Source organism: Teleopsis dalmanni, chromosome 2 (genome assembly GCF_002237135.1).
Source record: "Teleopsis dalmanni isolate 2A chromosome 2, ASM223713v2, whole genome shotgun sequence".
In the NCBI taxonomy this organism is placed as follows: domain Eukaryota; kingdom Metazoa; phylum Arthropoda; class Insecta; order Diptera; family Diopsidae; genus Teleopsis; species Teleopsis dalmanni.
In genome coordinates, this window is record NC_051847.1 from 223,391,478 (window position 1) to 223,418,090 (window position 26,613).

At 29.7% G+C, this 26,613-nt stretch overlaps 1 protein-coding gene across 1 annotated transcript; it reads left to right on the forward strand.

Moving 5' to 3' along the window:
* Positions 1 to 3,477: 3,477 nt before the first annotated feature.
* Positions 3,478 to 24,677, forward strand: LOC119680264 (probable serine/threonine-protein kinase DDB_G0267686; the record flags this gene model as incomplete). The annotated part of the gene is given in 12 exon segments (XM_038092992.1): positions 3,478 to 3,524; positions 11,261 to 11,490; positions 11,593 to 12,157; positions 15,687 to 15,805; positions 15,859 to 16,061; positions 16,133 to 16,566; positions 16,694 to 17,071; positions 17,133 to 20,201; positions 20,260 to 20,418; positions 20,482 to 20,678; positions 21,180 to 21,314; positions 24,337 to 24,677. Coding segments are annotated over 11 exon segments (5,382 nt in total). The 3' UTR covers positions 21,190 to 21,314; positions 24,337 to 24,677.
* Positions 24,678 to 26,613: the final 1,936 nt, after the last annotated feature.

Consider the following 26,613-nt stretch of genomic DNA (forward strand, 5'->3'; position numbering starts at 1 on the left):
CTAGCATTACAATATTTAGTTGGCATAATTTGTTTACCAGATTGTAGGCGTTACAAAATTATAAATTGTAAATATACAGACTATTATTAACCTTTGATTCGAATAAAAGAAATTAGGCCATAATACATATAATCTATATTACTCACAGAGAACTATTTACATATACAATTATATATACAATACATAGGTAAATATGGATTTTTTTAAAATTGGATAAATATTGTCAATAACACAAGCCTCTCAGCATAGATAGCTGTATAGATACAGATACATCGGAACTATGACAAGATAATATATAAAAATATTCACATATACAGCGTAGTAATTTTTCTCAGAAGCAGCAAGAAATGTCTAAGTAAAAACAAATAAAAATTAAATATATTTATTTAACCCTGGATTAAATGGAAAATATAAGAATGATCAAATCTTAATTGCCGTTCAAACCGATTGGGAAGTAACCAATTGTATCCCTACTATGTATGATGTGTAGTAACAACATGCTAACATTTTTTTTATAGTTGACGGACTATACAACATTTCATTCAATATTTTAGATGAAGTCACGTAATATAAAAAAACAGATAGATAAGTAGATAGAGAAATTAAATACATAGCATGTCTCATGAAAGACGAGATCATATAGAACATAAAAAGTGAACATATGTTATATCACAGAGAAGTTTAATAGCATACTATCTTTTATATTGTTTTGCTATATACACAGTGACTCTGGTTAGCTGGTTGATTGCATTGACAGATCATCAGATAACTTTCCATGTACCTCAATTAGCGATTTTACGCCATTTTGCTACCACATTCCTTGCAAGAACGTCTAAGATAGAAGAATATAGCCTAAATGTATTTCGTCGAATTTAGATAATTTAATAGGTCGATAAATAGTCTGATAAGATCTCAAAGAAAAACCTTCCTAAAAACCTATTTCTTCTAGACGCCAAAGCAGCCATTCACAGAAAATAGCTCTGCAATGAGGATTATGAGGAATACACAGATCCTCTGCATAGATTCCTATACACCAATGACTGTAAAGAATTGCAGTAAGCCTTGCAGTGTTCATACAATCCCATTTGATGTGTTCCTAAGATCTTGTTTTATTATGCACATATTCAAAATGTCGGATAAATATTACATTATTGATAAGAAAAAGAACTTTTCAAGAGAATATAGCTACATTTTATTCAAAAGTATTAGGTTATTTTAAGTCATAACAAAAAAATGACATTTTATTATAGATAAATCAGAAGTCTTTCTAGTTTTATAAAAAATTTTTATATAGATTAGAATGTTGTTAAAGCCCGAATAAATTGTAACAAAATAACAAAAGTACTTGAGTACAGGTATTGGAAAAATTAACCAAATACCAAGCACTTGATGTTGCTTATTTAAATGATATACAAAATTTTTTGAAAAAAAATGTCATTCTGTTAAAAATTTGTTTTTTTTTTTAAATATTGCTTATATTTTGTTTTCAAAGATGGCTCAGAGACATCTATTGTCCATTGCGATGCCCTTAAAAGTTGTTAGAAAAAGTGAGCTTTATTACATATATTGCTATGTAATATTTTTTGTTTTGAAAAGCATTTATTTTCCAAATAAAAATGAGGAAATCATATTTATTATTTCTGTCACGACAATATTTAACACTTCCATTCTTTTTGTTGGTCTCTTAGACATTGAAGTCGATTAATCTGAAGTCCAGGACAAAAATAATCAAAGTGATTGTTAGATTTTATCTCTTCAACTGCAATTCCTGCACAATTAATTGTCGGTACACGCTATGGATTACGCATCGATTTAATGGCACAATATCACGTTAGTACTTCAGTATGTATTTGAAATGTAGGTTTATTGGGATCCAAATGATTTCTTCCTGTCTCTTTTTCTATACTCCTAAACCGTTCATTCATCAGAGTTTGTGCCTTATGTACCGATACTAACTTTAGTATATTTTATATATTCTAAGTTCAGACAACTGAAAGTATTCAAAGTTCTAACCTATTTTAACATCTAATCTATTTAACAATAGATGTTAGTTTAATTATTTCATTTTTGTTGTTTTATGTATTGATAAATTAAATTTGTTCATTAATAGTAGTATAAAATTTTGAAATCTGTGCTTATTCCCATTTAACTTTTTAATATTAAAAAATTTTGCTTATGTTATTTGACAAATCTCATTAATTTTATACTATAATAATAATAAGCCTTGCTGAACATCAATGATTTCGAGCAGCCTCTTATACTGGACATAGACTGTCTATAAGTCGCTTCCATCTTTCGCGCCGCAACGGTGCGCCCTATATATTAGTAATGTTGCTTATTCTTCTTCCTAGGGGCTGCAAAACGGTAATTATTTCATTTAACGTTGACCTTCTCCATGTTGTTTTTGGACAACTTTTATCCCTGCTATCTTGCGGGTTATATATCAACAACTGTTGACAAATTTCGGTAGGAGCCTTTCGAAGTGTATGCCCGATCTATCCCAATTTTCTTTTGCGAATTTCAAGGCTGACATCTCTTACATTTGTTCTGGTCCAAAGGTCTTGATTTGAGATTCTGTTTGGTCAGAAATACGCAAAACTCTGCGAAGATAGTAGTTGACAAACACTCTCGGCTTGCTTTGTATGTTTTCCATAACAAACCAGGTTTCGCAACTACACAGGAGAACTGAAAGAACGCATGCTTTTCATACTATATTTTTACTAATTTCATAAACTAATTGCACATGTCATATACTAAAATTAAAAAATATTTATAAAACTATATACTTTCCAAATTATATTTATATTAAAATTAAAAGGGTCTCTAAATTAATTATTTATATGCATGTATCTTTGTGTATGCTTAATATAATTAATATGACTAACGATGCGTGTAGCCTTGCTTTGCACTACAATGTTGAGCAATTCTTTTAATACTTACGTTACGTTTTTGAAAAGGAATTTCCACTTAAGAAAAACTACGTAAATTTTTGAATATTAAAGAAAGAAATATAAAACAAATAGTTAAATATTTTTACTAAAATAATTCAATGTCATTTTATTTTATTATTTTTGCTAATTTATTATTTTTATCGTACATTTTTCTTTTTGACAACACACCATACACTTCACCCTTCACATTTCAAATATATTTTAAAGCAACCGTTTTCCACCAACAACCCGCATACCATTAATGTCAACATTAGTTCTACATTAAGAAATATCATTATTCTTTTATATATTAATTTCTTATACTTAAGGATATCGGAACTCATACATTTAAGTCCTGTTTAATAAAATTTGCATGTACACAAATAACACACGATACATAAGGGATTTAGATAAAACCTTTGAGAATATGTTATTATCATGCGTATCCAAATGTTTGTTTATATTCACATTGTTGTTATGTTTAGTTTCAGTTTATTTTATTTCACTCTTATTCATCGATGTTTTCTTTGATTTTTATTTTTTGCAGATTTTTGATTTTGTTCCTCTCCACTCGCGATGGCTACCATGAATTCGGTAAGTATGATTCACATTAATCATTCATGCGATATAGATCATAAATTATTATATTTTATATACATAAATAGAATACCTTACTTTTCCGTTTATACATACGAACGTATTTGTAAAATATTTTGTTGCTTTTAAGATACATTTGCGTTTTTTCAGCTTGGAATATTATTAATATTTGTATTTGTTTTTGTATCTGATGATATCCAAGAATTCATGCCTAATTTAAATGCTTAAAAACTCGTTCAAAGAAAATTAATTTGCATTTGTTATCAAAATTTTGGAAACGTGCAATGAAAACAAAAAAAATAATATGATTAATTTTTTTTTTTAATAATAAATTAGATTATAATTTGCAATGTTTGCAGTATTTATAGAGAACAGGTGCTTATTCCTATTTAAAATTGCGAAAACTACTTGATATTTTAAAATAAATAAACTAATAAATCAAAGCATGAAAGTCAAGGAGTATCGTACATTAATTTATTTCTTAACGTTCGTCATAGAAAAGATATAAAGTATCAGCATATTTTGTAGTGATTAAGTTCCACAAATAAACTGGATGTGAACCTTGGTTGGTAGTTGGTAGTCTTAATTAGTAAGTAACTTGATATGAAAACAATATATTTTCTTACTCAACATATATGGAAGGCAATACCTCAATAAACATTCATTAAATTTTCAACATAATGTTTCTAGTTAAGAAAAAACATTTTTTCACACCGCGGTAGTTATTCTTAGTTATCCATTTCGTGGTCCTGATTTAACCGCACTAATTCCGTGACATATGTTCAACAAAACTGTCATCTCAGACACTATATATTCAGTTTTAGGTTTGCCATTTCACAAAGAAATAATTGAACAACCGCAGTTTGTCTTCGAAATGTAAGAATTTGCTATAGAAATAGTAATAATAAGGCCCATTTTATTTTTTCATTTTTCGTTAAGTGGATATGTCAAGCTTTCTCGTGAGAAAGCAATGTGCTTATAAAAATGAATTCAAGCTTCACCCATTATATGTTTTGTGAGACCAGAAACTTTATAATGGGTATTATGTATTCCAATCAATCTCATAAATATTGTTTAATATAACTCACTACTGTTTAATGATTTTTTCACTACTGTTTAAATTTGTTAGCAGATATATGAGTTCTACTAACAAATGTTTCTGTTTTTAAATCTGGATATTTTTTATATATTTGCTAAATGACTTCTGTATTAAAAAGTAAATTATGATCACATTGAATATTTGTATTAATCATTGCAGTTTTTTTATATCCGTACTCTCTTGTGTAAAACATTGTTCAGAGGAAGTTATTATTTATATGTATAAAAGTTACTCATACGCCCCGTGTTAATTCAGCAAATGTAATATAATTTATATTATAATATAATATTTATACTATGATATTTATTATATTATACAGATTCAAAAAATCAAAAATAATATAAATCTCTATATAAAAACTATTAATTATGGCTGCTAAACATACAAGCATTCAAAGCAGATAGAAAGAAAGATACAAACATTTTTAAATAAATGCCTGCGGAAAATCTTAGAAATATTGTGGCCTTACCCCATATCAAATATAGAAAATTTGCTCCAAACAAATCCGAAAGCTGCTGTAACTGAAATAAAAACGCGAAAATGGAATTGAATAGGGCATACTATCCGATTTCCAAATAATTATATTCCAAGTTTTGACATGAAACCCACAAGGCAGCAGACGCGCTGTGTATCGGTTTTAACTTAGAGAAGGACAATTGAAAAAGAAATGACAGATGCGCTCTACACATGGAGACGATATATGCAGAGAAGCACCTAACAGAGTACAGTTTAAGAGAATCGTTGCGGATCTAAACCCCACTAGGGGAAACAATTAGTATTTGATTAAAAATTTAAAAACTAAATTTAAAACTATAATTTAATTATAAATTAAATCCGTAGTATTTTATAGTATGTAATTGATTTCTTAAAAATATTAGTATTTACTTTGATAGAAAAGTACTAGTAAAAAAATTAACCATAAAATATATATCTATACTAATATTTGGAGCAGATTATTCGTTTACATATATACGAAACTGAAAAAGAAAACTTTGTGGAAGACATTTTGTTGGTATGTTGACGCTTTTTTTGCGATATAAGCAATTTTCTGTTATTGACAATATCTTAAAAAGGAAAATATCGGTTATTATATCTAAGAACATGATGAATCAATATAAAAGACAAACAGTTGAATGAACGATCAGAGAGGTGACATTGATTTTGAAAAAAATTGTAGTTCGTCCAAAAGCAAATATTTAATGACAATTTATTTTTAGTTGAGTAATACTTTGAGTTTTGTTTATATTTCTGAAAAATGCATTTTAGTATTTCTATTTTTACTCATACCATACAAAATTTTTTTATTTATTTAATATTAATTTTTCAGTAGAAGACAAACTAAAATTAAAATGAAACAATATGTGTTTCACAATTTTCATATAAACTAAAATATTTTCGTGTGTCTTTTGGTGGTTGTTAAATTTAAATATTTTTTAATATTTATTTTTATTTCTTTTTTATTTTAATATATGATTTTGAATGGCTTTATAATTTTCCACGCACACGCGAAATGAAACAATTCATTTATTTTAAGCCATATGAATTAATGAGAAAAAAATAGTAAAAATTGCTTTCAGTGACGTTTCGAAATAGCAAATATTAAAAATTATTATTAAAAAATTTAATAAAAAAAATTTGAATTTTTTTTTAATTTCATATTTAAAGAGCGTCTAAAAGGTGTTCTCACTTCATTATTATATTTTCTCTTGTGCCGGATGAATGACATTGACTTTGATTGACATATGAATCATGGACACAAAAATAAGCAAAGTGATTGAATATCGAACATTAATGCCGAACGCAGAAGCAGTTCTCAAGACTGCTACTTTCATATGCAAGTCAATTTTTTTTATAGAAAAAATTGCTTTCATGACTTCAAAGTTTTAAATATTCAACTCTTTGATATTTAAGTAATTTTTAATCTTATAAACGAGCGTACATTCAAGATTTCAACTAACATACCTATATAAACAACATATTTACATTCTTTGAACGTTACTCATATCCCGTCATGAAATACCAGGTTATGATTTTAGTTTCGATTAAGTGGAATTTTAAATTTATATATATGTATGTGTTTAGTCGTGACTGTATTGAATGAAGTATGTAAAGTGAAAGTGAAGTGAAGTAGTGCAACTCTTCATCTTGAAAGTAGTGTCACCAGCAAGTACTTAATATTTAAGATAGAAATAGTATTAAATAAACATTTTCTTAGACATTTCACTAACACATACCTTTCTAAAACAAAAACTATCTTAGAGATAGTTTTTAGCACATTTTACAATCTTAATGCTTGGTTTTATTCAAATTAGTTTTGTAAAACCAACATGGAATATTGAACGTTTGAGATGTCTCTAATGTCTCTCTAAAGCTGCAGTTTACTTTATGTAATTCTAATGTCTAGTAAACATAAAGCACCATATTTATTTATAAAAAACATAACGTTTTTTAAAAATAATATTTTTTTATTTAATTAAATTAAATTTAAAGTTTGTTGATTATCTGAAAATTTACTTATTTCAATTGTTGAAGTCAAATTTTCAAATAATTATTATATATTTTGCAAAAGTCCTTTTTATTGATATTGATTTATATATTGATACTAGAATCGCATACTAATTCCATATATAAAATAGAAAATTTTCTTTAAAATTGCTTTTGAATACTCATTTTGTGACAATTTGTATGAACTATATATATTTGACATCCTCAAGGACCTCAAGATTGATCCGATCAAAAAATACATAAAGGATAGAGCCCTGAAATTATTTACAAAAACTGACAGGCTTACCAATATCGCGTTATCGAATCTCAAGATGGTTACAGGCTCCTCGGGTGGTATAAAGATCTAAGCTCAGTTATTGCTTAGCCTGATAAAGTGTTAAACAGTAATCCAATCAAAGAGTAATAGAGAGTAAAAGTGGTCAAGTGCACTGACTCAACTAGTCTCAACATAATAAACGAACATTATATCAACAATTAATATTTTTTATCAGTATGATACAATATATCTTCTTGATGGTATTCAACTTGGTCTTCCTATTTGTACCTAGGAAGACCAAGTTGATAAATGGATGGTTTTGGTTTACTAAATCGTATTGCGGGCATACAAAACAATTGCTGAAAGTGAATTTATATTTTTAAATAGAGTATATGTATATAAGTGTATTCAATATTATTTAAAAAAATAAATTAATAGTGGATAATAAAAATTGCTTTTAAACAAAACTAACTTCATGAAGATTATTAAATTTTTAGCAATATCATCTCTGATTAAAAACATAAATTTAAAGAATTTATAATAACACATAACTGAAATATAAAATTGGAATCAATTTCCAATTTAAGTTAAAACTCGTATTTAATTATACTGAACTGTCAAATCCGGAAAACATTCCAATATCGATATGCCTTTGACAGAATATTTATAAATTATTTGCATTTTTTCCATTTAGAAAAATAAGAAGCAAAAATAAAGCAGAGAGAAATGCTTTCACAAAGTGCATACGTTGGGCAGAATTTATAAAATTCTATGCATTGTGCTTGTCGGGAATATATTTTATGGTGTTTACAGTTCGAAAAAAATGCAAAAATACAAAAATACACAATACACACAAAACGTACAAACAAAATATAGGCAAGGCGGTAAAATCCTGCACAGTGGAGAGCATAAATATTATTCGTAATTTATTTTAAATAAAATTTATTGTGCAATAAAGATTTGTCTCCTAGTGCAAGTGGCGTCGTTAAAAGTGAATCAGCGAGGTACATAAATAACGCAAGCGAGTATTGTTGCAGTTCAGATTACGCTCGATCCTTTATGTTGGAGGGTTTTTTGTTTTGGGCAACAGACGATGTACAAATTTGCAATAAAATTTAGAGCATTTGGCAGAGATAGGAATTTATGATTGCTCTATTTGCAGAGGTGCAAATTTTACTGCATCACTTATAGTGCATTGTAGTAATATGAAAAATTGAATTAATTAAGTACACTTTACGAAAATGGATGAGAAATTAATGTTGTTTATTGACATTTATAACAAAAGTTTTACTTCTTCTGGAATAATATTTTTATTCTAATCCAATATATAATGTCATTTATACCGTAAACGATGCTTTAGGTTAAGCATTAATTTAGTCTTTAAAACTCAATATGTTATTTGAAGCTATTTGATACTATTTTATAGTGCGAAATGTACTCTTGTCACACTTCTCACTCACATTTAAAATTTACAATAATTCTTTAAAGTTACTATTGATACTATCTTTATTAACTAAACATGAGTAACTGTATTATTAAGTACTATGGACATAATAGGTATATACTAGACTTAACAAACGTAAACAACACGAGATAAGAAGAAAGAAGTGTGGTTGGATTGGACACACACTGCGTAAGCTTTATGAAGACATCGCGGATGCTGCACTTACTTGGAACCGCCAGGGGACTATGCGCAGTGGCAGACCAGCAATAACCTGGAGAAAGAGAGTTCAGCAGAAGACGGGCAAATCGTTTAAAAAAAATAATAATATACTCCAACCCAACATAACCTAAACTAAATCACTTATAAGAAATATAATGAACCGAAAAACGCACACTAAAATAAAACTTTTAAACATTTAGTTAGATCTCAACAAAATACTAAAATCGTATCAATTGTAAAATTAAAGTTACTTATAATTCCATTTACTTGTTAATATAAACGTCTTTAATATGGATATCAATGATCTCCCTAATCTGTACACTGTTGCTCCTTCATGGCAAATATCCCTAAGATAGTTTTTGTTTTAAAAAGGTAATATACAAAAATCTATACATAATTTTTATATAATTCACGTAGACCAAATAATTTAGTTAATATTGCAAACAGTTCAAAGGAAAATAAAGGTATATATAATCTTCTCGAGCACAGTCTACAACCTTCTTGAAGTACATTCCACAACCTAACATATAGTTTATCAAATATAATTAAAGGACTTCCTTTGATTTACTATGATTAAATTTTAAGCAATGTATTTATTAGTGTATTTGTATCATTAAAAAATAACATTTCAAAATCTTAGAATGATTTGAGTATAATAGTATGAGAATTTTTTTTTTGGAAAAAGAATTATTCAAAACCATGGCTGCTATGGCTGGACGTCTGCATAGCAGATAAGAAATTGATAACGTGTGGTTAGATCCTTAAATCTTTAAATTGTCAAGCAATACCCTTTTACAAGGGATATGATATTATCGGTATTATTCATATTTAAGTTAATTAGTTTCCTATTTCTAGATAGGTTTAGGGATGGCCAGATTTGTTTAGTTTTGGCACTACGGGTTTTATTTTCCCCTTCTCTTTTGTGCTTTTTCAAGCAATGTAGAATACATCATAGATTTCTTTCTTATTTATCGATTTAAAAGTAAGAGATAATATTTACTTCTGGATTTTAATATTATGTGTAACCAAAGTTTTAACATAGACTCAATAAAAACAATGAAACATAAATTCTTAAAACAACTATGTTCAGTTATAAATAATCCTGAAACACATTTTCGTACATCATTATTTTTTAAATGGATATTTTGAACTTTGTGTGAGTCAGTTTAGTCGCAGAATATCTATGCAATTTAGCTAAATTGTACTGTAAATATTTAAAAACCAAAATAATTCTTAAAATCAGATTATTTTATATATTTTATGAGAATTTTTTTTTTGTAATCATTGCAGTTTGTAGGTTAATTTATTAAGAATGCATATCTACGCTCACCCTGTCCGTTAAAAGCAGCATCAGATAAGCGGCACAAGAATGGGGAGTAGGACTGGGTATTTACATGCCTAAGTTAGCAATTAAAATTACAGAAGCCTTTCTGCTTAGATACCTAATGCATTAGTTCTATATGTGTATAGTCTCATATTTGTGTATGACATGCTGTAAAGATTCTTTTGTAGCGTTTGTTGGATGATACTCATCGTGGAAGTGTCTGTTACTATTGTGTCTGGTTTAAGAATAACCCCATCAGACGTTCATCATAGACCATATTTAAATATATTTTCTTTTTCGTTGGGTGTATTGCCAAAATTTTATTAAACTTATATACTACATAAATTTTTTGGCAAGTTCTACACAATTGTCATTTTAGTTTTATTTATTTTTAATCTAATGGCATTATTCGTATTAAATATTTTAATGCAGCGACGAGTTTTAAAGTATTTAATACATTGCCGATCATTCACAAAGTAAAATTCTTCCTAATTTTATCAATTATTTAAACGTATGAACAAGTATTTTTATTTCCGTCATAATACTTGGAAACATATTTTAATTATAAAAAATTTTATTGCAAAACTTTTTATAATCAAAATGTTTTTTTTTAACATTTCTGTTAAATTATCAATCATATACGTTGTTAAATTTATTGAAATTTCCAATAGAAATAATAAATAAAAGTATCAAAATATTAGATATCTCAATGTGCAAATATTATTTAAATAAAATTTGAATAAATTTTGTCGAAAATAAAAATAAATTGTGTATTTTGTTTTTGTATTATATGATTGTAAAAATAAATTATTTTCTAATATTTAAAAAATAATTGATTCATTCATTTATTTTCATATATTTGAATTTTATTCTTTTATCACTTTAGGTACAGAAGAGCATACATCTGCCTTTATCGAGTTTAACTTCGCCTCGGGTGCTTATGTGTGCCTCTGTTGGTACAGAAGGTTCCGTAACATTACAGTTGAGAGACACAAACTCTTCTATCGATTCTAATCACTCCCCAGCATCAACATCCCTAGAAAATGCGTTGACCATCGGTTATCCGGATCCGGAAATGTTGGCCGACGTTTTAGGCACGTTACAGACAGCCTGTAAGTATGCAACAACATACTATATTTTCAACAAAATATTATTTAAACTTTATATACTGATTTTAATAGCGCTAAAAAACAACAGTACAACAATAACAACTAAAAGCATAAATAATAACAATAATATTACTCATAGTAATAATATTAATAACAGTAGTGTTAACAACAACCACAACAACAATATCAGCATAAACAATATAACAAATAATAATAAAATCACTATAAGTCGTCGCAATTCGACTATACCTATCAAGGAATCGAATAAAATTACTGTACAAACCGTATCAACATCAACCAATACCACCAATAAAACGAATAGCTACATTAAAAATTGCCTCATACGCAGCAGTAGTTGCAGCAACACAAATAACGTTACCTCGTTAGCTCAAATTATGAGCAATAGTAATAGTAGCAATAGCTCTAATTCCATATTGAATAATACTACGAATAGTAACAGCAACTGTAGCAGCAACAGCAATTTCAGCTCAAGCAGCAACGACAGCACCATTAGTATTACCAGCAACACCAGTGGCGGTAATCTGAAGAACGGCAATAATTTAATAGCACACGGTATTAAAAATGTTCCTGGCAGTGCTACTGCCACAGCAATTGTAAAGAAGAGTCGACCTAAATTATCATCACCCACCAGACACGGTCCACAACAGTGCCTGGTAAGTGCATATTTTGCATATTTTTAAGTGTAATTTTAGAGTCACCTTAGTTAATCTTAAAATTTTATATTCAATATATAAAAGAATTCTCTTTAGATTAAATGGAAATTTGATATCATTTTTATATTTAATTATCTACTAAGGACGTGTGCGAGTTAGTCTAAGTTGATGCTAAACCAAATGGGAGATTTTTTGCACTGCACACATTTAACCATTTATCAACACGCATCGACACATCATTACATTATCGACACAACGTAGAATTTCCCTCATTTAGAACGCAACTTAGCCTAACTCGCACATGTCGTAAATGACCAAAAAAAAAGAAATATTGATGTCTCAGCTTCTCCAAAGGAATAAATTTGAAGACATATGTATAAAACTATTTGTTAGTTCTATTACCCAGTTAGATAAGGTACCAATTATACTAAATTGGATGTTTTAAGTTTTTTCAAATAAAAAAATTTTTCACACTGGTAAAAATTTTCATACTAGCTGAGTTGGCGATAACAAGCTCTTAAATATTTATTTACTGTGTTCAGCTGTATCCACTTACTTATTCAGTTCGTTTGCTAACAGAGTTCAATAAAGTCATCTATTCCTTTTTGACTGTAATCGGTTCATATATTTGGATGTAGTTGACTATGTGCAATAATATCGACAGCACTGATCACATGTTAGTAATTAGTCATTTAATTTATTTTTGATTTATATATACCGAATAAAGCATCTCTCAAGCTTAAGTTTTTGTGCAAGGAATTCAACTTCCCCTTTCAATTAATTCAATATTCATATAAACATATTAAGAATCTATAGATTTATTGAAACATTTTTAACATTAAAAATACTTATACCGATGTGTCCCACAGAAATTTTTATAAAGTTATTCTCACACTTTCAATATTATTAGCTGGCGTTTTGATTGTTTTTTTTTTCTTATTTCGTTACTGCAGTTAGCTGGCACATTGCATGTTGTGTTTTTTAACATATATATAAGTGTAGTGATGGAGCATACTTTGTAATTGATATTCAATTTAATATTGACAATAGCTTTGTTTTAATTCTGTTTCATTGACATATAAAAATATTTATATTTATAAAAATATTTTAGTTTTGACGTGAAATCGCCCAACATCCAATACTGCGGTCTGAAGAAGCAGTTTCACAAATTCAATTTCACTATTGATTACACAAAGCTCTTTAAAGCTTTATGAACAAAGCCCAGAACTAAATCTAGAGAAGAGCTCTTAATCTGTTCCAAATGAAACAAGTTTCTTTTGTGCGTTATTAAAGCTGTACAGTCACTAAGAATATGCACAGTAGTTTCCTTCCGAATTATTATGTTGAGATTAGTTGAATCAGTGCACTTGAGCAATTTTATCCTCTATTAACTGGGAGGTTTCTTCGTAACCTCTCTCTATGTCTTAAGGATCATATATTTTGATATTCGAACTTCGCGGTAGATTAAGTTCTTTAATAAATAGAGTATAGTGTGGCCAATCAATGGTGAAAGTGTTAATTATATTTCTACATAGATTTCCTATACATATCCTTTTATTGAAATTTAAAATAAATGCACTTTACATGTCGATTCAATGTGAATCGATAGTTTTAATTATCAGTGCACATTGTAATGGTATACAATGTGTATATTTTCAAAAATATTTTTAGAAAAGGAAATAAAATATTTAATAGATCATTTTAGTTTTTATTAATCTCATTTACAATATTTATTGTACCATAAAAATTTCTATTAAGCAGCCTACAAACAGACGAGCACCTACTTAAAAATTTTTATATATAGTCATAAGAGTATACTATCGGTTGTATGTATATATATAATTATACAACATTTGCAACATGAAACATTTTGAAATTTTTTGGCATGGCAAATCAAATTCACGAATCGTTTAGTAAATTTACTATAATTTATTTAATTTTTTCTTTATTTAATGTGTACTATAACATATATGAGTACATGAGCAAATTGGCAGTTTGTATAGTGCGAAGGTAATAGATGTATTAGAGCTAGCATATGTCGGGATAAGCGGAAGAGCAAGTGGAGATTTAGTGGTATGACATCGCTTTCATATTTGCTTGCTAATGATAGATTTCCATTTAACTAGCAATTTACTTGTCAATATAAAATGTACATTTAATGTGCTGACAGAAATTACTTGGAAAAAATAAAAACATTTTCGAAAAATCACAGGTACAATAAGTTAGCAACACATATGTTTACACTGATGTGAATAAGAAGGGCCAAGACGTGGATAGAATTTTTCAAAACACTTTCTTAACGTATGTAAAACTCAATTATGACATCATCGGCCTTAATTATCTTTAATATTTAAATTTTTCAACCCATTTACTGATAAATTCATATTCTGAAATAGCATAGTGATAGCGCCTTCGCTTAAATTTTTTAACATACTTAAAAATAAAATTTGTTTTTATTTTAGAAAATTAATATGTATAAAAAATCTTCAAGATGAAATTTACAGTACATCCATTTAATACTAACTTCACTTTGCTCGTTTTAATTAGGTTTTGAAACTTCATTTATAATACCATAAATATCCTTCAGTTGTTTCATGTTTGCGACACCATCATGGTACATAATGTACCAGAAATAAAAGTCTGAGTACTCCAAATGACTTAGGAACCATGTTCCAGATGTTTCAAAAGACTACACATGACTGTATCTTCAAATTTAAATGTTCTTCAATCCTTAATGTATGGTCTACTTTATCTTAATTTGTATTAAAACTTCTATTAACCATTTGTGAACACTCTAAAGATTTAATAACTATTGATATCGTTCTTTGGATTAGGTAGGAAATTAACATCGTAGTAGTTATAGCAATCGATGGCATAGCAAGAAGATTTATTACGCTTTTTAGCTGTGAATTAAGTTCCATGAAATTAACTAATTATAGAGCCATTTGGTTGGTTAGAGCCCTTGTATGTTAAGCAAGGATCAATGTGAATCAATGGATGTACTCTGGTTATTTATATGACCTGTGAAGATATTTTGACAAGTAATGTAACATAGTTTGAGCAGTGACTTTTAAAACTGAAAGCAATTTTTATTATTATTCTTATTTCATTACATTCAAATAAATATTTCTTAATCCTCCCAGGTTGTTCACTTCTAGAGATTAGAGCCGTATATTAAAGAAGCATGTGTAGAATTAGACCAATGTTTTACTAACACGACTAAAAAAATGTCTGTCTAACACGACAACAACAACAAAATTTGACAGATCGAAAATAAATCTAAATTGAATCCAGATTCACCAATCGAAAGCGAAACGCCATTAGTTAACTTCACTATCAACAACTTTCAATATAAATTTGAATATTCAAATATTTTCTTTGTGATAATCATTCGATTGATGTTTACAGTAAAATATCAGGCCATTTTCATATTTTTGTGTCGGTCTTGTAAATAATTTTTTTAAGTAAACAAATCAATTTCAAAATATGAGATAAATTTATATATCTTCCTGTTTGTGTTTTTTTGTAGATTTGTAGTAAAATTTTTGGAAATGCATCTGCTTTAGCCAAACACAAATTGACTCATAGTGATGAAAGAAAATATGTATGTGTAATGTGCTCAAAAGCGTTTAAAAGACAAGATCATTTGTAAGTAAATGAAGTATAGTAACAAAAATATATAACAAATATATATCTTTCAGAAATGGACATATGATGACACATAGAAATAAGAAACCCTATGAATGTAAAGCTGAAGGTTGTGGAAAATCATATTGTGACGCACGTTCATTACGCCGTCATACCGAAAATCATCACGCAGGTGTAATAACTCCACAAAATCAAACACTTTCTCCAACTGCTGGTACCCCTTCTGGTCTAAGTTTATCTCCAGCTACAGCAAGTGGTACTACCATTTATATAATTCATGTTAAAACTATTTTATATTACTCATAAATCCTACGTTTCATCTATTAGGTGACGCCAGTTCACCAGACGGTGCAACTTGCATACGAACTTACATCTCAAATGGTGGCACAGTTGTAGATGCAGCAACTGGTTTGCCATTAACTGAAGAACAAATTAAGGCCATCAATTTGCCAATTAAGACAAGTGTCACTCTCTTGTCACCCACGTCATCGACATCTTCAGGTGGCGCTTCAATGTCAGCCGCCTCACCTACCATTTCGTTAACTGACAACAGCAATATGGAGGCCGACGGTTTAACTCGTGAACAATTAGATTTGATTAGCAAAATAATGCAGCAAACTAAACAAACTAGTGCTCAAGTTACAGTGTCATCGTCAACAAGTGTGAATTCGTATAAGGTAGATACCGCAATCGCACCACCGCAAACCACAAGCCCACAAAGTATTGTGCAAAATAGGCCACGCACCTGGAATATGCAATTGGTAAATCAAACTACTTTATATCGTTTATATTTTATAAAACCAAACACATAAAGCTTTGCATACTTAAAACTTTCAGTCATTTATTTTAACCGACATATTATATATGCATAACTATTTACATTTTTAGTTGAATACCACGCAAAATGTATCAATCACTGTGGATGAGGTTACATCTGATGCATCTTCAAGTGCTACATCTCCCATCGATACTAAAGATGACGACCTTAGTCAACAACTCGTCTCAGCAATAAGCCCACAAATTTTAAACATAGTAAAAATAGATCAGAAACCTGTTGAATGTAATTTATGTCACCGTAAGTTCAAAAATATACCCGCCCTAAATGGTCACATGCGTTTACATGGCGGTTACTTCAAAAAAGACCCAGAAACCAAAAAGACAGAAAAGCGAGACATCAATGGCCCACCCCTACAAACAGCAAGCATCGGTGTTAGAGCTTTAATCGAGGAAAAAATCATAAATAAACGAACCAAAGATCTTAACAAGGTGAGTATTTAAAATCACAATTTCTTATATTCATAAACTTTCTAACTTTTTGATTTTGTAGGGCGCATTTGTAGTTCCTGCACCACCTGGCACCGTTACAGGTAGTACCACCATAAGAAGATCGATTAGCGATCTAGAAAGCTTCCTAAATCCAAAAAATCAAAGTAGCAATAATAGTAACGCAACAAGTGCTACTGCCACTACAACGACACTGCTGCCTGCAGCCACAACTATTAAAGCAAATGGCCTTAATGTACAACAGCTGGGGTTGCCGCAGAGTATCGAGATTTTCAGCACAAAGCAACAAAAGACATTAAATAATATAAGTGTAGGTGTCGGTACTAATACAATGCATGCAACAAACTCAACGACTGCTCCGTCAACGACAAAATCAGCCACAACGATTAACACAACGACTACCAAGAGTACATCAACCGATCCAAAAGATTCCACCTTAATAGAGTTGTTGAAACGAGGCACTCGTATTGCAGTGACCTCGAAAAAGCCACAAAATGGTACAAATGTCACCACTAGCAACTTACCACCAACATTGCCAACAACTCGTCAAATTATTACCAACAATAATCGCACGGTGATTATACCATCCGATGTACAGGTAGTGCCAACGAAGGTCAAGCAATCCAAATCTAGTAACACCTCACGTGCGCCCACGCCAGCTAGTATTTCGTTAAATGATCCTGCACCGCTGTCATTAACCATTTCCCAAAATAATGGAACAGGCGATGTATACACCCTAACTTACAGTAGTGACAATGCAAGCTTATTTGACAACTCTGAGGTGTATAATGTTTCTGATACCGAAATGCTTTTACAGACTGTGGACTCAATTCAATTGCTAAATGAAGCTGCAGAACAGCTCAAAAACGAACATTCCGAACAATTTACTTTAGACAGCTCTGCTGATGGTAATCTAGAAACAGAACTAGAAAATTTAGAGGCAGATAAAAATTGTGGCGAAGTCCTCAGAATTAATAATTTGAAACAAACAATTACGCCACCTACACTACCAACTTTCCAACAATTCCATTCCAAAGAAATTATAATGCAAAATACAACACAGGTGCAAGCAGCAGTGACAAACATGCGTTCCAATACACTGTCATTACCCGCTGAATTAAAACATCAACTTGTTTCCTTAACATCACCCATACATTCTCCTCTCGCTTATCCTACGCCGCCTTCAAGCCACGAGAATGTTACCCAATCTTCACCATACATAGAAGAAGGGCTACAGTTTGGTGATAGCACAAATGCTTTCTTCAATGATAAATGTAACACCGACTTTTTAATTCAATCCACTGATTCCTCCTTCTTCAAAACAAGTCAAGACGATTTTTCAGATACTGAGAAAATATTAAAACTGAAGAGTGTCTTAGAAGAAAGTACATTTGATTCAAGCATTAAGGTGGAGGACTTACTTAACGATTCACAAAATGATACGGAATGCGATTTGCGAGAGTTTGGGGAAACCAATTTATCATTTTTGGATGATGAAGATCAAGAGTTTCTAAATGATTCACACAATGCTACTTCACCACTTTCGGAATCATTTTTCACCAGTGGAATTGGTTCAGCTGAAGAAGTGAAAGAGGTGTTACGTGAGGTATTGCCTGAAGAAACCATTAATACAAATTGCGAATCCCAGGCAGATAATATTATTGATTTATACTATTTGCCAGGACTTGGCTTACAATCGCAAATGATGCTTAATTCCGAAGATCCTTTGTTATCATCATCGCCAAGAGAGTTTGGACATCAGCGTATACAGCAACAAATATTACAAATTCCACAACAAATTCAGGCCCAACAACAGCAACCACAGCAACAGCAACAGCAGCAGCAACAACAACAACAAACGACAACGCTTGCACTCTATCAACAACAAATTGAACAACAACAACAGCGTCAACTTCAATTACAGCAACAACAAATACAACAGTCAGAAATAAAGCTTGAAATTTTACAACAGCAACATCCTCAAGAGGAACAACAAATACAACAACAGCAAACAGATTATTCAAATCAACAAATTCTTCTGCCACTTACAGACGTGAGTAATGCGAATGGCGTGCAACTACAGTATAACGTGTCAAACTTACCGCAAATCCAATCCCAATCACAATTTATGGAGGCCACAGCTGTTCAAAATATGAACAATATGGGCACCAACTTATTGCAACCTATTATATATACCGGTTCCACTGATAAAGAGGAGATTAACATTACTCCTCAACAGACCAACAACATAAATATATTACAGAACACTGAAATTAGAGAAGCAAATGCTGAAGCAAACGTTTATTTTGCTCCCAATAACGCTATAGTGACTAATGCAATGGTCAGCAACATACACAATGCACAGGCTACAATTATATCATCAGTAACTGTTGCTCCAACTCCTGCTGCAACTGTTCCCCCAACACCTGCTCCAGTGATATCAACACTGCAGCCACTCTCGAATCAAACTAATTCCATATTAAAACGTCGGTTACGTGCAAATGGTACTCATGATTCCAATCTCCTGAACACATACTCCAAATACCACTCTTTATCACCATATCGTTCAAAATTACGCAAACCATCGCGTACTCATTATACTCCAGCGCCAATACTTAATCCCGATCGTAAAGGCACTGGCCTTTATTGCAACGTGCGAAAGAAGCTCAATAATGGATTGATTTCATTCGATACATTTGATGACGACTTTGATGATCATGTGGGGTTGGTGGACTTTTCTGATGAATCAAAGGTAAATTTAGGTTCAGCATACCAGGCTCAGATTCCTGCTTGCAGAGCAAGAGACAGTACAGAAATATTCGAAACCGTACGCTCTGAACTAATGTGGAATCCTAATGTGCAAACTGATGATAAAATTTTAATGCGTTACATCGATTTAAGTAAATCATCGGCTGTGCCGATGGGCAGTCATTCAGAAGAAGTAGCACTACATACATTATTTAAAGCAAAAGGAAACACTGCATCAGCTGTATTGACATTATTGCAAACACAATCAAATTCATTCCAAATGAAGTGGTCAGCTTTCGAGTTGGAGGCTTTTCTGAAAGGCTTAGAAAAACATGGCAAGAACTTCAGTAGAATTGCTTTAGAGGTACGTTCTACTAACTGTTTTTATATGTTCTTAATCTTCATAGGCTTTTTATAATTAGTTGGGTACTAAAACCACCGGAGAGTGCGTACAAATGTATTACTTCTGGAAAAAGTTATGTGTGGACTACAAGGTGACACATCTAAAGGCCGAAGTTGTCAGCACTAGTCATTCTAGTGAACCTAAACCCTATGTATGTGAGGTACCCGACTGCTCGGCGGTAAGTTTCATTAGCTTAGTTATCGGTTTATACAATTCGACATTGCCAAATGGCCAATTTCAGAGTTTCTCTTCAAAAGCTGCTCTGCATGGTCACACCCGCATACACACCTACGGCAGAAATGCCAATAACCAAAATGCTACAAACTCCATTACTGCAAACACCAACGCAAGCGCTACACAATCGAGTAACACAACTGCTGCGCATAAAGAACCAATTAACGCTAAAGAAATTGACTATCCCTGCAAGGTGTGCGGCAAGTAAGATTCCCCCAAGCCAACATCCTTATTTACACTTAAATTTCGTAAAACTTATGTTGATTCGTAACGTAAAAGTATCGCACGTGGTTTCATTTTATTTTCTTTTTCGTTTGTTAGTTTTATTTTGGCCATTCCTATCAGATGAGTATCAATAAAACTGATATTCCGAAATAGGTTCATATTTTTCATATTTTTAAAAATTTTAGTAATCAATTTATTTTGTTATGATTATTGAAACTCATCGACAAGTTTTGTTATCGATAAATTATCGATTGAGTTTTGTTTGCCCGTAGTTGTAATTTTAAACATGATTAAAAATTTATTTATTACATTCTTACTTATTATTACATACTTATTATTAAATAATATTTATTAAAGTATAATCGAAATTTATATAAGAAATAATAATTGTTGTTATTGTTGTTGTATTGTATTGTTCCATGTGTTGCCTATGTCAATCAATCAATCTAACAAACAAATCAAACAAATTCAAAATAAAAGCGAAGAGTGACAAATTGAAGTTTTTAGAAGATTTAATCAAGCATTAAGAAAAGTTCGTAAGCCGTGAATATCGTGAGATTGTTTAACAATCCTAAACGTCTCATCCTAAACGAACGTTACCAAACGAAAAATGTTGTAAGTTCTTAAAAATTATAGTTTTGATTTTCCCTTTTCCGTTTTGAATAAAAAAATCCTTCAGTTACTATTTTATGTTTTTTTTCTCCAATTTCTAACACAAGAGACCATAAATGGTTGCAACGCTAATATTCCGCCATTTCATCAAATTTTCCCTATTGAAACACAAATACATTTTCATATCTTTAATTCAATTGTAAATAAACAAATTCACACATAACTTAACATATCTAATGTCTGTTTGCATAAAACATATTGTAATTACAAAAAAAAAAAAAATAACTAATAATAGTAACATAAAAAATAAAAAGTGAGTTCTTCTACTTTATCTATCTGATTCTAAATATTAAGAACTGCACTTTAGCTATAATCTCATAGATACCAGTGGTTAGTCAATTAAGTGTTTACAAACAAAAATCTATATAAAAAATACTTTCAGATTTTTAACCATTATTTTTAAAATAAAAATTATCTATATAATATATATTATATATATATATAATATATATATATAATATATATATAATATATATATATATATATAATATATAATATATAAAATCTATATAATATTTAAAAAAAAAATTTCAGAGATTTAACTATTATTTTAAAAATAAAAGTAGGAAAGAAAAGATAAAAAAAATCAAAACATTAAAACCTTAGCTACATTAGATGGGCGGAAATACTCATACATATAATTTGAAAACATTTATTTGACAATATCTACTATGTATAAATTATGGCTGCAGTATATTCAAATGTCAATAATATAGTTAAGCAAAGCAAAAAATTTCATGAGTCAATGTATTTCATTAACAATATATTTCATTAGAGATTGTATTTCTTGAGCAAATGCATTTCTTGACCAAATGCATTTCTTGACTAAATATGTTATATGATTAAACAATTGGACTATAGTAAGAGTTGTCAAATACTGTGGCCATACTGCTGTACAGCACTTCTGATCACTGGGATCACTTTGTTACTTCTTTAAAGATGTTAGTCCTTGGTTTTAGAAATGATTACCTTTAACGATGTATTAAACAATACCTTATCCAAAAATAATCTTTAGTCGTATCAACGTTAATGTTCAAAAAATAAATAATTGTAAATATTCATGTTGTATACTTGTTTTTAAACATTTATTTTCTCCTATATATACTGTTTTACTTTAGTTAAACTGGAAGTTATAGGGATTAAAAATTAATTTATTTTGAAAATTTAGGTCACAGACTACCTCATTCATGTCAAAATTTTACAATATTATTTCTTTTTCTGTACGTCAGTTATTTATTATGTATTTTATAAAATGAACTTGTGATGAAATTTTACACCTATAAAGAGCAGTAGAGATGGGTATTTCTTTATACCCCAAAACAGCTGTATGATTAAAAAATAAAACATAATTTTGTTGTAGTAATTCGTTATTATTTTTACATCTATCAATTTTGTATTATAGATGCAAATACGTCCCAACATATTCTACTCTCGTAACTTTTGTGTTATATAATATTACATCATATAATCATATTTTTGGAGAATCGTAGCGTATACAAGTTCCTCATGAATTCCTAATTGAATCATGCATCGAATCAATATTTATTTGAAAATTTCAATTTTTTTGATTTGGTCTCTGGACACATATACCTTTGTTCATTTACCTTAATGTACATATTCTAAAATTTATAACCTAAATCTGAATGACACTATGTTGTTACAGATTTAACACTGATTGAAAGGTTAAATTTCATAATTTTAGCAGATATTTATTTTGTACAAAGTTGGACATTTATTTATATATAAGTTACCTGTAGTCTAAAGCGCGATGCAGACTATCATTTTTGAATGTCATTCTAGTTGCACTCTCTCTTGCCGAACTTGAGCATGCTCACATTCAAGAGTTGTCATTCAAGCAAAATTTTTGAAGAATAACGGTGTTTGCGCACGCTGTAAGTGTGTTTCGCACGTTTTAAGTGTGTTAGTACAACCATGCAAAAATATGCTGTGAAGTGACTAATGCAAATTTTTGGGTGACAGACTATCATTCACAACATGTTGGCGAGAAGTTGAATGATGTGCTCACCAAAATTTTGATGAGCACGCCAACGTGTTGGTTGCGTGTCATTCAAAGGTGCAGACTATCATTCTGGAGTGTCATTCATAGATTTTCTCTCTTGAATGACATTAAAAAATGATACTCTGCACCGCGCTTAAGTCATCACCGACAGAAATATTTTTTTATTTTGACAATGCTAAAACTGCATTGATTCTGTAACCATTCAAAAGATAATATCAATCGAGACTAACCAATCGAGGCTTTACTATTCAGAAAAATTCAGAAATGTTCTAATTATTGTTATATTCCTTATTCAGTTTATTTTACATTCTCTCATGACAACTATTCCAAAACTTTCTCAAAATGTATAGGTCGTTGCTGCTTATAGCTCAAGCTTTTTAACACTAATTGTATTGTTTTTTTTATTCTATAAGTTTATTTTATATTTTTAAGTAACTATTTTTAGTTGTATTAATTTCTGTATTTAAACTTTCCCAAACTAACAACAACAAAAAACTACATAACCATGAAAAAGATAAGTAAACAAATGTCTTTCCAATTTATTTCAGGTTTTTTGCATGCCCTTTCACATTTCTTTTCCTAACGCTTAATACTTCTTAAATAGATCTTTAAACCTGCATGATGTAGGCTTTACTCTAATCAAACTTCTTTAAAGTGTTTTTAACTATACTATATATAACTCACTGTCTACTGGCTTAACTGTTTGTCGTAATTAAATTGGGTAGACTTTTAAATAATATAAACACGTAATATTGAAAAAAAAAACATAATTTCTAAATAAAAATGAATTGCAAAGGGTAGATAAAAATTATAAATTTTTTTCAATATTGTATTTTATATTATTTAACTTCACAAAATTTATATGAAATAGTATTCAAACTACACACTAGCAACAGTTATGTTACAACTTATTTTCTCTTCCATACTTTTGTGAAATATTTGCAGGATATTCAATAAAGTAAAGAGTCGCAGTGCACATATGAAAACCCATCGCATACAGGAAGCAGCAGCACAGAACATCAATGCCTCAACCTCATCAAATATTTTAAGTAATCCAATATCGGACGTATCCTCAACGGCTCAAAATCAAATTGAGTCCCAACCACAACCACAAGCGCAACCACAGCAACAACTACAACCACAGTAAAATTTGACATTAATTGACAATTTCAAAAGAATTACACCTGACATAATGAAGAAAAAAAACAATCTTTATATACGTAAATAATCATTTTATTTAAAATTAAAAAGAATTATCAAGAACTTTTGAAAGATTACCAAAAATTCCGTTGTTATTGACAATCGAAGTGTTATTGAATTATAACCTTAAAATTAATTAAAAAATAATTACCTATAAATTCATAATTTTAAATTATATTAAGTGAAATTAATATTAATTAAATAATTAACAAAAATACTTTATAAGTGAGTCAAAAAATTTTGAAAATGAAAAACGCATTTCTTGTTATCCTCCGGCTATAATTTTACGCCTTCCACATATAAAAATGAAAACTTAAGTAATTAAATTAACAGATTTAACAGATTTAAGCACAACAAATATTTAGTGACTACAAATTTTATTATTTAATAATAATTTAATTTGTATTTACGTAGATTAATATTAATTATAACCTCTCTTTGTAGCGTGTTTCAGTGCTAATGACATATAAAACTATACATACATACATATATATTCAATTAAAAAACTGTGGGTAGAAATTATAAGCTCCTCTCTTTATATAAATCATATGTCAAACCATACTTTATTAAAATACTTGTACAAATATTAAAAATTTTGAATTACAGCACTTTCACGTCATATGGATCTAGAAAAAATTTAACTTCTTTGCTAAATTAATTTTGCGAAACTTCAAAAATAGACCACAACTTTTAATTTTTGTACCACAAAAGATAAAAAATTGTTTTTATTATTATCAATTATGAGTGTAAAATAGTCGTGTCTTCAATAGGTATTATTGTTATCAAAGCTGGTGGCGTATATACACTCAACAGCCGGTACTGCGGCCAAAAGTCCTATTGTACCAAATTCACTTTTAAATACACAAAGCACTCTAAAGCTTTGTGAAGAAAGTTTTCGGAACTAAATCTGTAGAAAGGCATAATTGTCTCCTCATCTTCGAAGTATGATCTGCATTTCGGGTTAACAGATAATTAAGATTTATGTAGGTGATATTTCAATGAAACCCGTTAGCAACCTTAAATTATCTTTTGAGAAATTAAGAATGTTTTTGTGGAAGTATGGTTTGATCAGTGCTTTGCTTTGCCTGAGTCTATGGAAATCTTCGCGGTAAATCAGACGCAATAAATGCTCCCACAAAAGGTTCAACTCACAAAAGGTTTGAGACCCTGTAAATCTTCAATATATAAGAATAGTGTGCTAATACATGTAGTGACAGAATATGCATGTAGGAAAAATCTTTTAAGGTCTTTTTTTCAAAATTTTATCATTAGAATATATATACTATATGGTATATATGTATCTTAAAAAGAAAAACAAATATATCAAAAGCTCTGTTGCACTTATTCACTTTATCTATATTAATATTATAACTAACTAAAAACAGGTTCTTATTTTTACATAATCATAAAAACCACCAGTGACGTCGTTAGTAATCAAGTGAATACTATCAGTCCCACAATTCAGTTGGTGACTTATCTTTCAAACTTTTGTATATAGTTTGATGTCGTACATCGTACGTTAAGAAATTATGTGATATTGGATTGAGCATAATTGTTATATGCATTATTTTTAACTGTTTCTATTCATTTAGATTCAAGTTTAGGTTCATTTAGCTTCACCAAATTCTTTCCTTACAGGTCTTTGTTGGTGCTTTATACTTAAGCATTGCAATCAAAGAGAATTAATGGTGGGGACGTTTTTGCTTCATGTATTTGTGCTTCGTGTAATACAGCATGTGTGACATTGGGTTCTTACGAAATTCCTTCTTAAAAAATGTTGTTTAAGGTTTCTTAGAGTTCAATGGAATATATAATATCTTGACGGAATGCATTCTTGTACGAAATTGTTGAAAAATTGTACTGGGAATATTGCTTAATTTATTAAGTATAATGTCACAAATATGTTGATGAATATCTTGATGAATAACTGAGTACGGAATGATGAAGTGAAACTTATATTATTATTTGCTATAATTTTATACGTGTAAAATTTAAGCGTCCTCGTCCAATATTAATATTTGA